General features: G+C 46.5%; 1 protein-coding gene across 3 annotated transcripts in view; it reads right to left on the bottom strand.

The window, feature by feature from the left end:
• Positions 1-16616, bottom strand: part of LOC125748249 (immunoglobulin superfamily member 3-like) — a 76923-nt gene that overhangs the window by 19061 nt on the left and 41246 nt on the right. For all 3 annotated transcript variants that reach the window (XM_049024178.1, XM_049024185.1, XM_049024168.1), the window contains exons 4-6: positions 8151-8567; positions 3813-4199; positions 1736-2143 (exon numbers count right to left, since the gene is read on the bottom strand). In XM_049024178.1, the coding sequence (XP_048880135.1) occupies positions 1736-2143; positions 3813-4199; positions 8151-8567 (1212 nt within the window). The remainder of the gene's footprint in view (positions 1-1735; positions 2144-3812; positions 4200-8150; positions 8568-16616) is intronic.

Below are 16616 nucleotides of genomic sequence, written 5' to 3'. Positions count from 1 at the left end.
GATTTTCTTTTGTGTCCAGGAACAAGCAAAGGAAAAAAAAAAGTGTACTGCGCCTTTAAGGCTTGCTTCTGGAATGGTAACATTACCCTCATCCCTTAAAGTTCATCCCCGTCAGTAATGCTGGTGTCTTGACTGTAGTAATACTTCTAAAATGAAGTATAACTTGTTCAGTTACATGCCGTTTCAAAAATTCAGTGGGACATGCATAGATCCTATGATCCTAGATGTTCAGTGAACAGAAGATTGGCCGCCACCTAACCCTGGCAGACCGTATCATAAATAAAGAGGAGCAGAAAATCCCCACAGCAGACATGGGCATAAATATACATCAGTCTCAGGCTAGTTTTGGATGCAGGTGGTTTGGGGCACATTTGGGGCATTGGGGCTGAAATCTTAGATGCTTCTAGTATAAGGTTTTCATTGTTTGCAAAGAAAGCAAAATGTTGCTTTACCCAAATCACTGTCACAGGAGCAAAATAGTTCAATGGAAAACTGGAAATATATGGTTTATTTTTATATAGTCCGGCTGCCCAAATACATTGTATTGTTTAGCTAATGCTTTAATCCAAAGCAACTTACAAGTACGATAATATATACAATATAGTCGCAAAGTTCACTGGTACAATGCGGCAAACCCTGTTCAAGGGTACTGCAGCAGGGGTACGAGCGATTAAATACCTGATTCGGTATCACTGATAATGTCAAATGTCAGCCAATGAAATTAATGATGTTCATGAATATTCAAAATAACATCTGAATATGGAAATTGCTTGCTTTGGAGTCTCTCTGACCCGAGGGAAGCAATTCAGGAGGTGGTTGTTGTGTGGATTGTGGTGCAACTCACACACACACACACACACACACACACACACACACACACACACACACACACACACACACACACACACACACACACACACACACAAAGTTAGTGTACCTATCTAAATGGTGACCCTCCATTCATTTCTATGGGAAAAACCCTAATCCCAATCACGACACACTTAACCTCTACTCATCCCTAACCTTAACCATAAGTAACCAACTAAAATGCAAGACTTTTGGTATTTTTACTTTTTTGTTTGCATTTCCAGATTTTTATAAACCTGAGGTTATCCAAATGGGGACCTCAAAAGATGTCCCCAAAAGTAGGGAAATTTGGGGTTTTACTACACTTTAGGGACAACTTGGTCCTCAAATGTGATCTATGCAAACACACACACACACACGCACGCACGCACACACACCCAGTCAGGGCTGGAGGACGGGTCAAACTGGTTTTGGCCCTGCCTATGGTTTACACAACAGTGCCTACGAGTTTGTGCTTATTCATCTTCAGTGTTTGGCATTAAGCCGCTTCCAGCATAACTCCTGAAATTGCAAACCTCAGTAAATTGTGATTCACTGTCCAATCTGACAGACAGTCCCATTCACTGTCCTATTTACATATTTAGCATGTCAATGAAAGTGACATACATTTCTGTGAAGGCAGGGTCAGACGGTCCCTGGAGCAACTGGGGGTTAAGGGCCTTGCTGAGGGGCCCAACGGCGACATCACTCTGAAGACCCTGGGAATTGAGCTGGCGACCTTCTGACCACAAACTCAGCATTCTAACCTGCTGAGCTACACACCACTGCCATCCCGGCCAAAGCTATTGTCACGGCTATGCCAGTATCACCACAATCTTCACGCACAGGTGAGACAGTATAGATGGTCTCTACAGGAAACCAGTCTTACCAACAGTTTTGATGGTGATGGGCTTGGAAGCTGATCTCTCCCCGATCTTCTCCCAGGTAAGATCTGAGGCCTGGATCCACTCCATGGCCACGCACTTGTACTGGCCCTCGTCTCCAGGTACGGAGTTGTACAGCTGCAGGGTGAACGTGTCGGGCCGCACACGCTCTGCGCGGATCTCTCCATAGGTGCTGCGCTCGCGGTAGGCAGGGCCCGACCTGACGGTCCCCTCGCGGTCGATGGTGACCACGTCCTGGGTCACGGCGGTGCCCTTCCTGCCCATCCACTGCCAGATGACCGACACGCTGCCGGTCTTGTCTGTCAGAGCCCTCACAGAGCACGTCAACTGCACTGGCTCCCCCTCCAGGACCTCCGTGGAATTACCGACCAAGAACACAGTCATGTTGCTTCCTAACAAACAAGAGGAGAAAGAGCGACTGGATAAATCACTTAAGCTACCTCTTTTGTTTAAATTAAGCTTCGATAATTAGGAACACTAATACCACTGAATTTATTATTATTATTGATGATGATAATAATAATAATAATAAACTACCATTAAACATTTGTTGAGCGATTGTAAATCACATGCAAAATTAAGCTTTGACAAGTTAATATTTACTCAGTGGCAGTGAGGTTAACACTGGTATGAACGATCTGCAAAGCAGATGACTGGCGCGTGAACGGGTGTGTTTGTGCAAAGCCATGAGGACTTAGATTAAACCTGGACTGGACTGTGGTGAAAAAAGCAAAACCCCTGGGGTTCTGGGACCATGACCAAGGAAGCTCATGGAAGCTCATGGAAGCTCATGGGAGACCAGTGTGAACCTCTCAGGGACTCATTTATTCAAAGACAGACGAGTTGGTCATCTTGTGGGTCTTCACAGACACCCCTTTAACATTCAGAGACACGTCTGTTTTTTCAGGCTGGAGAGGTAATTTAATCCAGCAGTTACATGACATTATATATATATATATATATATATATATATATATATATATATATATATACACAAATTTATATATCATACCCCTGATGTAGAGGAAATTGGTATTTTCGCAACACAAGGGCGGCTGTGAGCTTGTCACATCCGATTGAATTTCATGTTGTGAAATAAACGCCCCTTTTCAAAACGCCAGCTTAAGAACCGAAACGCAGATGTTAATTCGATGTAATTCCTCTCGTCACATTCATCCATCATGAGCATCTGTTGATGTTCGCACAAATTTGACTTATTCGACGGCATCATTTAACTTCTAAGCCTCCGCCAGAATCAAAAGCTACGCTTACAGGGCGTAAATGCAAGATCCCAGTGAGCACAGACGACGGGACGACCGAACGTCACGTGCAGACAAACCGGGATGCGTCAAAGCAGTGTGCTTGAAAGCCCAGAAAGAGTCAACATTATATCGAGATAAGTAGCAACGAATGTCACTTGTAATGCAGCACAGCGAATATGTTCCTACCAAGGCGGAACAAAGGCATTAACGGATCGGGGGCAAATCGTAAACGGCACAGTGGCTGCAAAGCCAGCTGGTCTCCGGGCGTGAGACATGAATTTAATATTCATATTACCAAGGGCGCGCAGAGATGGGGAAAACATTCAGCCAATGGGAAACACTGTGTTTTAGCCGATATTCCTTAACCTCAAGCAGAATGGAGAGCACCGTATGAAAAATGGAGGGAGAGATCACACCATCGAAAGGTGTCATGGTTATGTGTGGATATTTATGAAAATCCCTTTGAGGCCCGATGAAGCTTAGGTGGAAGGAGGAGCCTAATCGAGTCAAATCAACACTTTATTTGGCATAAACACAGTTATGCTAAGTAACATTGTGCAGTAAAGCGGTTTCCTGTGACTGTAACGCTGCTGAATGGGGGCAAATGTATAGTGTCAAAACATTAAGCAACAAATAATAATTATATATATCCATAGTGTGCAATTAGCAGTGAAGTGAAAGGTCATAGCGCAAAAAGTATAGGAATTGACAAATGCAAGCTGTATGTGTAGCATTACGTTGTAGAAATGTGATGCCGTTCTTTTGGGCCATCGGAGAGGCACCCGGAGGTGTTACTCACGGAGCGGCTGGACGGTGATCTGCACGTTGCGGGACCTCTTGGTGCGGTCGATGAAGTCGCCTGTGGGGGTCTTCTCCCTCTCGGTGACCCGGCAGATGTACTTGCCGGAGTCCTCCACACGTAGGCGCTGCAGCCTCAGCAGGTAGATGGCGGCACTCTCCTTGCGCACGGTGAGCTGGCCGGCGGCTTCGCGCGCCACGTAATCGGTGCCTAACACGGGCACGGCATTGGGACCCACGACGGCCACCGGCGAGCTGCTGAACACCCACGACACGGAGAAGTAGCGGTCCGGAACATTCTGCGCATCGATGGCACATCGCAGCTCCAGGGGTTCCCCCGTGGTGTAGGAGCGCCGCTCCGTGCTCACCTGGATGCTGAAATCCCTGTCTGAGGGGGCGGGGGGGGGAACAAATGAGTCATTTACTGATGCCACACCCACCTACAGCCACAAACATATAACCCTGCAAGACTGATGATTTGACTGTACTGGTGCTCATGCCCGGAAGCACAACACATCAGTGCATATGGACAATATGTAGGGTACCTTCTTCCAAACTGCAGCATTTGTGGCTGGACTGCAATAAACAGCAACCTGCCCAACCACTGCACTGCACTGCATACTGTCGTTAACATTCCACTGCTGCACATTATCTAATTTTGCTATCATTTGTATACGTTTATCATCACCTATTTATTGCTTATTTATTATCGTCTCATTATTGTATTGCATGGTCTTGTCCTGCACTGTTTGTCCTATTCTGCCATACAAAGGCAAAACATGCTGACACTGAAACTGCTTTGCTTTTAGTGTGGATTTAGTAGTTACGGTAATTTTCATGCTGCTTTCTTTAAAACTAGCCATAGTCAAATATATTGTGAAGATAGGTTGTTCTCCAGAGGAGCCATGATTCTTGTTATAGCTCAATTTGTATAAAACATGCAGTTACTATGTTTTGTCTTAGTCTGGCATTAATGTCCCTCCAAAGACCGGACCTCTCCTCTGCAACTGCGGCACAAGAATTTCACCATGTTCTTCCAAACACAGGTGACAAAAACACTTGAAAGTTGTTAAGCAAGCTATTTTTCCTGTTTCATTTCCTCTGCCTGTTACTTTTTTTTTTTTCTTACACATGTAATTTCCACAGAGGTGTTAAGTCATTCTGGGCCATGCTGTTCGGAGAGGGTACCGCAAAAACCCGACAGAACGGAATACAAATGGAAATCATGAAGGAACAATCACACTTATTTCGACAAATATGTGCATGGTATGGAAATGTTTCTTAAAAAGTCGGACCATGCTCGGCTTTTTGAGTCTCTGTGAACCTGGATCAGCAATGGTGCAGTGCGTATGTGTTAGCATTCTGAGGAAGTACCGAAGGCCTGAAATGTCAATTGGCGGGAGGGGAAGGGGTGCAGTGAAATCATAACCAGTGATTCCAGTTTAAACCCAACATGAGGAACATACAACCAAAAAGTGATCAGAAAAGCCATTACAATCTCAAGTCAATATGGGCAATAGATTTCAGTGATGCTTTAAATACAGTAGACTCCACAAATTAGTAGGAATATAGGATTCTATTCCTGAACTTCCAGTGAATTCCAGCAATAAAAATGGCAGTAGCAGCTGCAGGAGTGTGCAGAAACATGTCGGGAAGCGGAACGCTCTTCCTCGGAAGCCACAAAAGCCCCCCCACCCTTCTTTCCAACGCTCCTCTGATTTGACGACTTTGAAGCTATTTTCAGGTGGCCGCTCCATCTCCATCCGAATCTGAGCGGTGAAGAAAGACGCCGACTTCCCCTAACAAGGCACCGTGACGACTCCGAGTGCGACATCGCCGCTTGCATCTCGCCTCCGAAATGCCGACACGTGCAGCGTAGGTGTGGGAGAGGAAGTGCGTGAGGGAGGGAAGCAGCGGTCATCCCAATTCGGCTCACGCGTGCGCCGCATGACTCTGTGATCTCAGCGGCTACTGACTGATGCTGAGACTTCACTCCTTCTTTAATGAAAAGATATGAGAGGGCTAATGAAACCCTCCCCCCCATGTTACGGATTTCACCCGTCCGCTGAAAACGCTTTGGGCCGTCGCAGTAAGCCCAAAGCCGGTAATTCTGCATTGTGGGAATGCTGTGTGTAAACATCAGGAAGGCCAGAGCTGTCAGCACGATCTGGGAATCGGATTTGAACACAGAGGTTTTACACTTGCAGTCATTAACACTTTGAATATCATCTTCAGCTGAATATCCCCTAATGCGGGGCTCTACAAATCTGGACCTCGATTCCAATTCCAGGCCGCGTTTTCAATTCTTCCAGGTCGTCCATGGCAGTTATGATTGGCTGGAGGCTTCACACTTTAGCTCACAAGTAAAGAAGCTAGAAAAGGCCAAAAAAAAAAAAATCAACAGCTGATTAAAACTAAATGGGAAACGATGAAACAGTCAAGGGGAGATTTAAAGGTTAAACCAGCCAGCGACTGTGGCCCCAGCAGTTATTTATATTTATTTAGAAAAATTCTTGCGCCTCTGAAATGTGCAGATTTGATTTCGATTGACATCAGCGGCGGTGGCCGTGATAGAAAAGAATGTGCCCCTCCACTTGAATAATAAAACAAAAATCTCGGTCGACATGTGACTCACAGGCCGACGTGTGGACGGTCTCCGCCGTCCTCCTTCTGGATCTTTCTATCCTGTCAAGGGCACACTTTTTGAGGGGAGAGTGAAAGCCGCATACTCCTCCTTGCTAATGACGTTAGAGTGGATATTCTATCTTTTCAACGGTTAAGGCTAACTGTGAGCCATGGGAATAATGTGACTAAAATGGTGATATTTCCTTCCGTAAAGGTTTTAGCTCTAATTCTGGTACAGGTTACTCGCACTAAACCTAAGAATGATGCCTGACTGATGTATCAGACATCAGAGAGCTCGGACCCACTAATTGGATGATGCAGCTCTGATCCTGAACACAATTTCGCATCGATAGTGTGGTGAATAATTCACAACAAACTGGTGTAATGAGGGGGAAGTGGCTGTGTGTTTAGGAAGCTCCATCAAGCAACACACATCACCATGGTGGGCACTGGGGGGGTGGGGGTGACGACCAATGTTAGTGCTGTTCCAGCAGCAATGACTCAGGGGCTGCTACTGTCCCACCCCCCCCCTGGTGGATTTATGGAAAAGAACCAGCATCTTTGGATCCTGCAGGAAACGGGAGTCGGTGTATCGGGTTTCGTGTCAGAGATGAAGAAAAATAATAGAGTGTCTGAAGAGAAGACAGAACAAATGAAGGAAATGACTTTGTTCAGACATGAAGTGGGGGGGGGGGGGGGGTCTATAAAAAACCTGCAGATCTGACCCCTGAACTGAGCGCAAATTCCAGGGGAAGATGGACTCGCTACCATCCGTTCTGAACTGGAGATTAGATTCTGAGACGCCTGCAAAGATCCGCGCAAAGATTAACTAGCCGACGTAAATCTTAATATCTGCATCACATTCAGGTCAGCAGGGAGATTCTATATAAAACAGATGCTTAGCATTGCATATTAGCTTTGGATGTGCACAGGGATGGCAGACACTGTACAAGAGCCACATTGTAAATTCACTTTAATAGTCTTTGAAGGCCTCAAACATCCCAGCTGCTCCAAACCCTTAACTGCAAATAACAAAAGACAGATAATATTCCAGCAGCCTCTCCGGTTACGCCGCTGATGCCTTTACACAAAAGCACTGGACTGCCTGCCATTAACCGGCTGGACATTTTACTGTTCAGCTGTTCATGGTATAAGTGCTTCTCTATATGGTTATGAATCCATGTCCTTACACCAATAAACTACCTTCTCCCTGCACTTACGTTAAAAGCAGCTGCTCATCATTATGAGTGAGATGAGCTTCCCTGCCTGAGTAAGAGTAAAAATAATGGTAGCAAAGTTATTTAAAATGTAAGTGAGAATAAATCCTTTTTCATTACTGCGCATCACCAACAATCCTCTTAACCAGTTTTGGGTGAAATTAAATTATACTGATTCATTTGGGTTTACCTTGTATGTAGTCAAAGCTACTAATTTTGTCATTTGCAATCAGAATCAATCAGTTGAACTGCTCTATTTCGATTTAGACATTGGCTGTTGATGAAATTTACCCCATCAAGGGTGATTCTAGGTTTTGTAAGGAGGAGGCATAACGGAAACCATAATTCATACGCGTGGGCCAACTTTATCATTAGTCAGCCACACAGTTTGAATTGGTGAGTGACAAAAGTGGGAGGCACTTGTGCAGCCAATCAGATTTCAGCTGAATCATATTATTTACCATATTAACCATAGTCATCAGTATCCCCAAACGTACCTGTGGGCTGAACCTTCACCATGGTCTTTTCCGACTGCTTCCGGGTCATGGCATACCAGGACTGGTCTGGATCTTGGATCCACTCCGCCGCCTCGCAGTAAAGCAGGCCCTGGTCGGCCGGCTGCAGCCGGTAGATGCTGAGCCTGTAGGAGGCGCTGCTGGTCTTGTCCAGCCGCAGGTCCCCGAAGGCGAAGCGCTGCTTGTAGGGGTTGCCGGCGCGGAGCACGAAGTCCCGCGAGAGCGTGACCAGGTCCTGTGGGGATGAGTCGCGCTCCGGCGAGCGAAGGAACCAGGCCACGGACAGGTGGCTGTGCTGGGATGTCTGGCGGGTGACCTCGCAGGTCAGCTGCAGGGTGTCGCCCTCCACCTTGTTCAGGCTCTGGGCAACCGATGTCACACTCAGGGTGTCGGGAATGACTGGGGAGAGAGAGGAGACACGGGGACATGGGAACGTCAGAGCCATAACACGGTGGTTGGGGACAAGACCAGATTAATGCCTATAGCCTAGAGCACCAGTAAACATCAGGGCCCCACCCAACCTAAAATGGAAGAGCTAGTTAAAACAGCAGCACCTAAGTGTCCATGCTTACTGTATGTCAGACTAGGGCCCCTCGATAGGTATTCCGGCCCTGGGTAGATATAGAAGTCTAAGGAAGTGCAGACGATCTGTACTGGATGTTTTTATGTCTATTTGCATCTAGGAGAAGCCTTCAGTTCTCAGCTTTTGTGAGGAAAGAGTTTTCCTTAATCTTTTCTACGATCCACTGGCTGTACTGCCGTCCTGCCGCGTCTGGGCCTTCAGTATCTCATCCGCAGAATAGCTGTGGTGACTCACAGTGCATGTTTTGCTTTTTTATTTTCTGTTTTCCCTTTTGTATTCTATGATTGCTGAGGGGAGCCGTCTCTGATTAAGCAAGTGTATTTTTTTTTGGGGGGGGGGGGGTTACGAGGGGGGAGAGACAGCTAGAAGCCCTGGGGGGCTGTTTCCCCGCTCGGTGCTGCACAACCACTTTAGCTCACGACTGTCCATTCGCACACTTCCCGCGCCAGGGTGGAAATCCCCAGATCCTACATCGAGGGCGTAGAGATATCTAGCTCTGCAAAATGGAGATCAGCTCTCTCCTTCCCTGAGAAAGAACTGCAGAGATTTTATGATACGCCTTGCTTCCTCACTACTCAGTCACTGTCTCACGCTAAGCCGGGGAGGAGGGTCGGCAGCCACCAGGTGTCACCGCAAGTACCAGCCAAATTCGGCTGAGCGGGCTGAACCCAGAGACATCTGACAATTTCCCCAGCTAATACCAGAATTTATAACTGAAAAGTCAGATCATGCTGTAGATCCACTGGTCCGTCAGAGGATTAAATCGCTTCACCAGCAGTTAATGCTGTTCAATGTAGGGCACGTACAGATTCTGAATCTCGAATCAAGTCAAGGTGAAGGGCTGGTTAACCTTATAACATGTCAGTCATGTTTATATTAGTTTATCTGAGGAAAGATCTTCTGTTTTTCTAAATTGTTAACAAAAAAGCGAAGACAAGAGAACAGCAACTAATTTGACTGATCCTGCAAATACAAAAGGTAGAAACCTAGAAAATCAAGGTAAATAAAACAGACAAATGTCAAAAAAAAAAAAGAGTTAATCTTTCCAGCCGCATATTTTCTAGGTATCTATGCTGGCTTCCCTGGAGGTCCACTATCAAGAGTATGGGCAAGGAAGCAAGCGCCCAGACTGGGGCCTGTAGGGGGCACTATTACATGCTGTATATGTACACTATGGGCAATTCAGAGATGAAAAATTACCTGAGTAGCATAAGGGGAAACATGTAATCTCCATACAAAGAGTTGGTGTGGCAACTGAACCTCCAACCCAGGAGGTGGAGAGACACTGGCATCCAATGCACCACGATGCTGCCCAGAAGCGGTGATATATAGTGTTCAAAACAGTTTGTGCATTCAAATGATCTGATTGATCTGGTGATCCATTTGGGAGCGTTTTCGGGGGGGGGGGGGGGGGTGTATGAGAAAGCCAGTCGGTTATCGGCCTGGAAGTGTGACGATGCCCACTGACAGGTCCTGTGAGTCTGCATTAGCGCTGAATCACTGCTGAGGAGAAGTGACGTCAGGAGAGGTTCAGGCGAGGGGTGAGCAGGCGAGGGAGGAGAGGGAGGCGTGGGAGCCAGGAGTCGGGTCGTGACAAACGCTCACTGGGCTATTGTCCCATAGGTTGCGATGAGGTCACCGTTTTGTGACATCCCCTGGCACCTGCCTGACATCTGTCTCTGTGTTGGCCCCCAGCCCGTAAACCAGAAACCGGGGAGGGGGGTGGAGGTGGCGGGGGTGTTGAGGTGTTACTTGTCTGACTAGAGAACTTCCAGCAGACGACCTAAGAAGAGTAAATGAAAGCATGCAGTTCCTGGACGAAATGCGATGGAGCAAATGAGCAAACGTCACAAGACCGGCCGTCGCTGGCAGCAGGAAGAGAGCAGACCGTCTCCACGGCGATTCAGGTACATTCTTTCTGCAGCTCTCCTCCATTCCGCCTCCCAAAAATAGCCATTTGACGGGGGAGCGCAGACACCATCTGTGGAGCTGTCCATCAGGCCACCAGGGCTCTGGCGGGGCTGTGAAAGGACGCCCCCCACAGGCTGTTTGTGCACGTGTTTGTCACAGGCAGGAGGGGGACAGGGGACAGCGGACGATTAATTAAGAGGGCGATGCGGCTCATTAAATGGTTGGCAGTCAAATCAGGAGACAGACAGGGGTTGAGAGTTGGGGGGGATAGCAGGAGATTTTCACACTCGTATGAAAAAGCTGGGGAGCTTCAACAAGCCCTGTTCAGCTGGAGGCATTGTGGGTGCTGGGGGGCAATTCCTGCCAGGAGCGTGTCATTAAAGCAGCTGCCATGTTTGTAAGCCTTACTGTACCCAGAGAAAACAGCCTTCATCAGGATCACCAGTAATCCATCCATCCATCTCCCAGCTGCTCGTCCCAATCAGGAAACTCTTGTCATTAATGTGGCTCCAATCCCACTTCAGAGGAAGTGCAGGTGCCGTCCTGGGCCACGGCAAGGAGCAGCAAACGTGACGGTCACCCTGACCAGAGCAGAGGGCAGCAGCCGGCCGGGCCGGTGATGGATGTAGCGTTCGATGGCCAAGGGGCCCAAAGCAGCACGAGGCCGCCGTCTGTGATCATGTGGGGTGAGGACACGCCACAGGCTGTCGGATGGGACACGGTGACGACCTTCGATGGATGTGGGGAGAGGGGCAGGCCATGGCCTCAAGCCGATATGCAACACCTGGAGTGTATGAAGGGCCACAGGGACACTGACCCCAGCTGAAAGCTGATTGGCCTGTTGTCCTGTCACTCACTGAATCAAAACATATCACTGGCTAATGATACGGTTGGCTCCTCAGTGTGAATTATGCCCCTCCTTCTCCCAAAAAATATACATAGAAAATAATTAAAAAAAAGACTTTAATTGCTCCTGGGCAAGACCGCTCTCAAACGAGCTGAGGGGGGGGGGGGGGGCCACGGAGTTACCACCTACAGAGCCCGGCACACAAGCATGTGTGTGAAGCGGCAGTGAAGGGGGGTGGGGCGATGGGGTACTGAGTCACGCTCTGGGATGCTCGCCGCTCTGCGCTGCGGGGGAGTCCGCGTCGGCGGCTAAAGAGACCGCCAGCAGCACATCCCCCCCCCCGCCAAACGTGCATGTCCGCCTGGAATGGCTCTCCCGCTCTCTGTTCCAAGGAAGCTTCCGGAAGCTGCCCAGAATACAGAGCGGGAGACTCCATCAGCCTCGGCCCTGTGCAGCCTTACTAGGGGAAACAGACGAGATAAGAAGGGAAAGCCCACGGCACGAAAGCGGCGGAAAAAGGATGCGTCCCCCCTCCCCGGGGGCAGGGGGGCCGGTGGGAAGTGGCCTCAGCTGATGGATAAGTGGGTAACTAACCTGAAATGGGAACTGATAATGAGCCATAACCGACAGTCCACTGATTAAAGAGTTAAACCTGCAGGTTAAAATAAAATAGTGGTACTTTATATATCTCCGCGAGGAAATTCGCTTTTCGCCCCTCCCATCAAGCTCGCGAACAAACACACAGACAAGGTGAGGGTAAGTTTGGGGGCCACAACACACAGTCAGCCAGTATCCCTGGAGCAACTGGGGGTAAAGGGAATTGCTCAAGGGCCTAAAAGCAGTATCAATTTTCCAGCTCTGGGATTTCAACTGATGACCTTCTAATCATGAGCACAAAGTCCTAACCAGCTAATCCATAGACCACTCCTACAAGCGCAAGCAAGTCAGCCTGCATTTTACTGGGAAAATGTCAAATGTTACTGGGCGAATCTGACTTTCTGAACCAAAAATGGAATATAATCTTAGAAATAATATGGGTATGTAATCTGTTGTCAGCTGTATGTGTTTCTCCACAATGCCCCCTAAATCTAAGAGCAGGAATGACTTAATCCCTGCGGTCCAAGCACATACTTCAAATCGTTTTTCGAGGTACATCACTTCTGCGTGTCACATGCCAGAACCACAGGGCAGATCTTGGCCTCTCTGAATATCACACTTGAAAATGAGCCCATTTATAAAGCGCAACAGCAATGGGGGAAAAAATGACTGTCTTTGTCAGTATGTCACATTGCTATGGAAATTTTCATCGACCAGCTAATTAAAAAAGAGAAAAATGTAAAATACAAAAACAGTCCTAAATGCACAGCCATTTTAAATGCGAGCCAAGATAGGCATGAGCTCTGGATGGGGAAAGAATATTCTTTTGTGTGCATCTTAAATGACAAGGACATTTGCTCCTGGCAGATTACCTATTCTCTGTCACAGTTCTGGAGCGGTCCCTGGAAAGTTCTGGAAAAGCCTCCATAAAAACTGCAAAAGAGCCAGAAGCCTTTTTCTTGACAGATTGTGATGTTTCATTTCATTGTTATATATTTTTTCTTCAGGTACCCAAAAATAGGTCTCCTGGCAATAAACTCACTGGTAACCAAAAAGTAAGAGATGCCTTTTCGTGCGAAAACAAATTTTTAAAAATCTACATTTTCAGCAGCAATTAGTGAATTAAAGACACTGGACATAAAGTTGCGAACATCTGCTTATGGAGATTTATGGCCTGGTTTATAGATTTGAAAAATGCTTAAACATGAATCACACAACACTTCTTCATCAAGTTATCAGACAAATGACCTCAGGACCGGGGCCAATCGGGGTGCGGACCACCGGTTGAAAGCTGATTCACCCTAAAGTGTCCTCTCCTCTGTCACTTATTAATCCCAAACATATCATTGGCTAATGACAAGGTTAGCCCCTATATATAAATTACAGCCCCACATACACCCTCCTGTGTTACAATGGCCCCTGGCTGACCTGCCTCTCGAAAGCAAACTACAGACATAATCTCTCCTTCTCCTTAAAGCCCTCGTCCATTCTGAATAAGTGAGGCTCTATGACTTCTTCCACCCATCTATCTAACCCTTAATTAAAAGTCACACACAGTCTCTAAGAAGACATTACCTGCTGAGGAAGGTGAGCTGGTATGGTGGGGGTCTGAAAAGACCTGCTGGATTCTCTGTTAGATTCCACTCCTGAATCACTCACTGCACGAAGGGAGCCTTTTACTGGTATAGCACAAACCACTGAGGAGAGAAGCAACACACAGAAGGGGTTCTTTTTCCATTCTCGATCTGACAAAGCCTTTCCCAGGGACACAAGTACAGGAGCAAATTGGGAATAAATTTTTCATTTGTTTAGGTCGAGAAATATTAAACTCCTTCTGAAATTTGTCTAGTGTTTCTCATCTAGCTCATAACCCTTCAGTTTCTGCTTTGTAATATCCACTAAAGAAGAGTGCTGAGGGGTAGAATTGAAGTGTTCTACAAATGAGGTATTTTTTTCCTAGTTTACAATTCAACAGTGGTATTTATTGCAAAAAATAATAATTATAATAAAAAAAAAAAAATCACACATCTCCAAAGCGTTTTCACTTGCTCAAAATGCCAAAAGAAATGAATGGCATCAATTCAGCTGACATTTCCTTCCCTTCGTTCCCCTGTGGAAACTCAGGGCTCATTCCACGAGAAAATTCTGGAGAAACAAATGACATACAAAAAAAAATAAAAAATCCATAACATTTTCCCCCAGATTCTAATTCTAATGAGTAGCCATGGAGACAAACGCTATTGGGCTACTTCCCTTATAAATGTACAAAATGTCCAGAGCTAAGACCGTCTGGACCCTCCTAAGACGAGAGCAGTCAGTGAGGAAAATCTCAGCGTTTAAGCCACTGGGGCATGATTATAGGGTAGGTCACAGTGTCTACTTACAGGCTGTGCTTCTGTTAACAAGGATCCTGGACTCAGTTTAAAATAAATAGCCTGCTGTCTGTACCAGGCCCAGGGCAGGTGGGAAATGACCTCGGGAATGTTTGCAACCATCACAGTGCATCAGAGAAGATGACAATAAAGGTGTCCAAGATTGTGCATCATAGGTTTGGTGTGCATACAAAAAGTTTTTTGGAAGATAGGTACACGCTCATTAAATTGACGCAGATGGCAGTCAAGCAGCGCTCGCGAGCCCAGTTTAATTAGTACACAAACTAGGAGCCGGCTGCAAGACTTCAGAAATGTCAGTCATAGGCTGGTTAAGGTATATTGAGTGCCTTAAAGGGGAAGAACAAAGTCTGCTTGAGCCTGGCAAACGAAACAGCTAGCAAAGCCAAAACTCTCATACGGAAGACTGCTCCAGACTCCAGCAGAGCCCCACTGCAGTGAATCATGACACAGAGAAGGGCTTTTATTGGCCCCCATCCTCTGTTCCTGCTCTGTAATTGTTCTACCATGTCTCACTGCCTCACTCTGGAATGCGGCCAGACGGACGATACAGAGGCGACTGAAAGCAGGAATTGTAGTCTGGGCTCTGCAGCCCATTGTTGAGACCCACTACAAAATTTCATCGTGAATGAAGATTTCTTTTGATTTCAGACAGCATTACAGGTGCATCCGTCTCCTAGCCCCTTATCCTGGTTAAGGTTAGGGGGCGATGGCTCCATGTGCTTATCTTCAATTCGTACAAAGTGGAGGGGGGTGTCATGGTACATCAGAAATTCTGTCATCCTGTTCCCCTACAGCGTGCTCTGTGCTGCCTGGGATAAGCTCCAAGCCTGACTACGATAAGACAGATGGATAGATGGATGGATGGATGGATGGATGGATGATATAAACTATATAAACTGTCTAATGTCAGACATCTTTACCCAGGGTAACTTATCCATACATGTGACCCAAACCACAAAAGTCTTTGGGCAAGATAAGAAAAACAAACAAGCAAACAAATAAATAAAATAATGATAAGAGTTCTGTATGAATTCATATTTGAATGGGTTTGTGCAGCTGTTCTGTACTATTGGGAAAACGAGACCAACCAAAGATGGTGGAATTAAAAACAATTCAAAGCATAGCATGCTGCTTGTTTTCAGAGAAGCGAATGAAGCTTGACTGTGAAAGTTAACTGGAGTAAACAGAGATGACAAGGAAGAGACACACAGGAGACGGACGGAGGAGAGAAATGAGCAGCGGGTGGATGCAAGAAGAGCAGATACAGACATGCGAGAGCTTCGTATGAAATAGTCAGAGTTAAGATGGTTCCAAGGGCCCCCGAGTGACAAAGGCCCTAAAAATCTGGGACATAATTGGATTGGTCTGGGTTGTTGGCGCAACGTAATGTGCTTTCCTGGGGTCCAAAATCTCCAGCCGCACCCCTATGTAGGTGTGGTTTCAACCCAGAAGATACCAGATTATAAACTTGCAGATACAGTAAAAATATCCAGCTAAAAAAAAAAAAAAAAAAAAAAAAAAAAACTATTAATCACTCCGACCGAAGGTGTTGCCAAAGCCAGCGGATGTTAATGTGGTGCGTGAATGTGTATATGCGGCGTAATAAGGGAGGGAGAACACAGAGCGTATCCATAATGTGAAAGTTATGAATCTCGCAGGGCCGCCAAGGCAATAAACGTAAGACGGTACAGTTTGCGCGACCGGCTTCGTTAATAACCGTCCGACTCATAAAACATGAGGCAACTCTTTTGTTATTTGCATCATTTACACCAAATCCATTCAAACTGAATTCTATTTGTACATATGAATAAGTCAGTTTTGGGGTCGTCTGAAACAGTAAACCTCTCATATACGGTACAGCCAAACGGTATTCAGGATTCCAGAAAACTTTACTGTCTGCTACAAAGTAACAGAAATTCCTCTTAGACATGAATCATACATAAAACATCAGTGTGGACAGGCCAATGCTTCAATTTACACCTATAATTTATAAATGATCAGCAGTGGTTAAGGATATTCTAACGGGAAGGTTTCCGGCGCACATCCCAAGAGGACCAAGTGTCCTTTGAACCAGGAGAGTAGGAACCAGGGAAGATGTGTACCCGCCAAAATTTTAA

The sequence above is a fragment of the Brienomyrus brachyistius genome, chromosome 1 (assembly GCF_023856365.1).
Source record: "Brienomyrus brachyistius isolate T26 chromosome 1, BBRACH_0.4, whole genome shotgun sequence".
Taxonomy (NCBI): domain Eukaryota; kingdom Metazoa; phylum Chordata; class Actinopteri; order Osteoglossiformes; family Mormyridae; genus Brienomyrus; species Brienomyrus brachyistius.
Note: the sequence above shows the minus strand (reverse complement) of the source record. Positions and strands in the feature narration are given on the sequence as shown.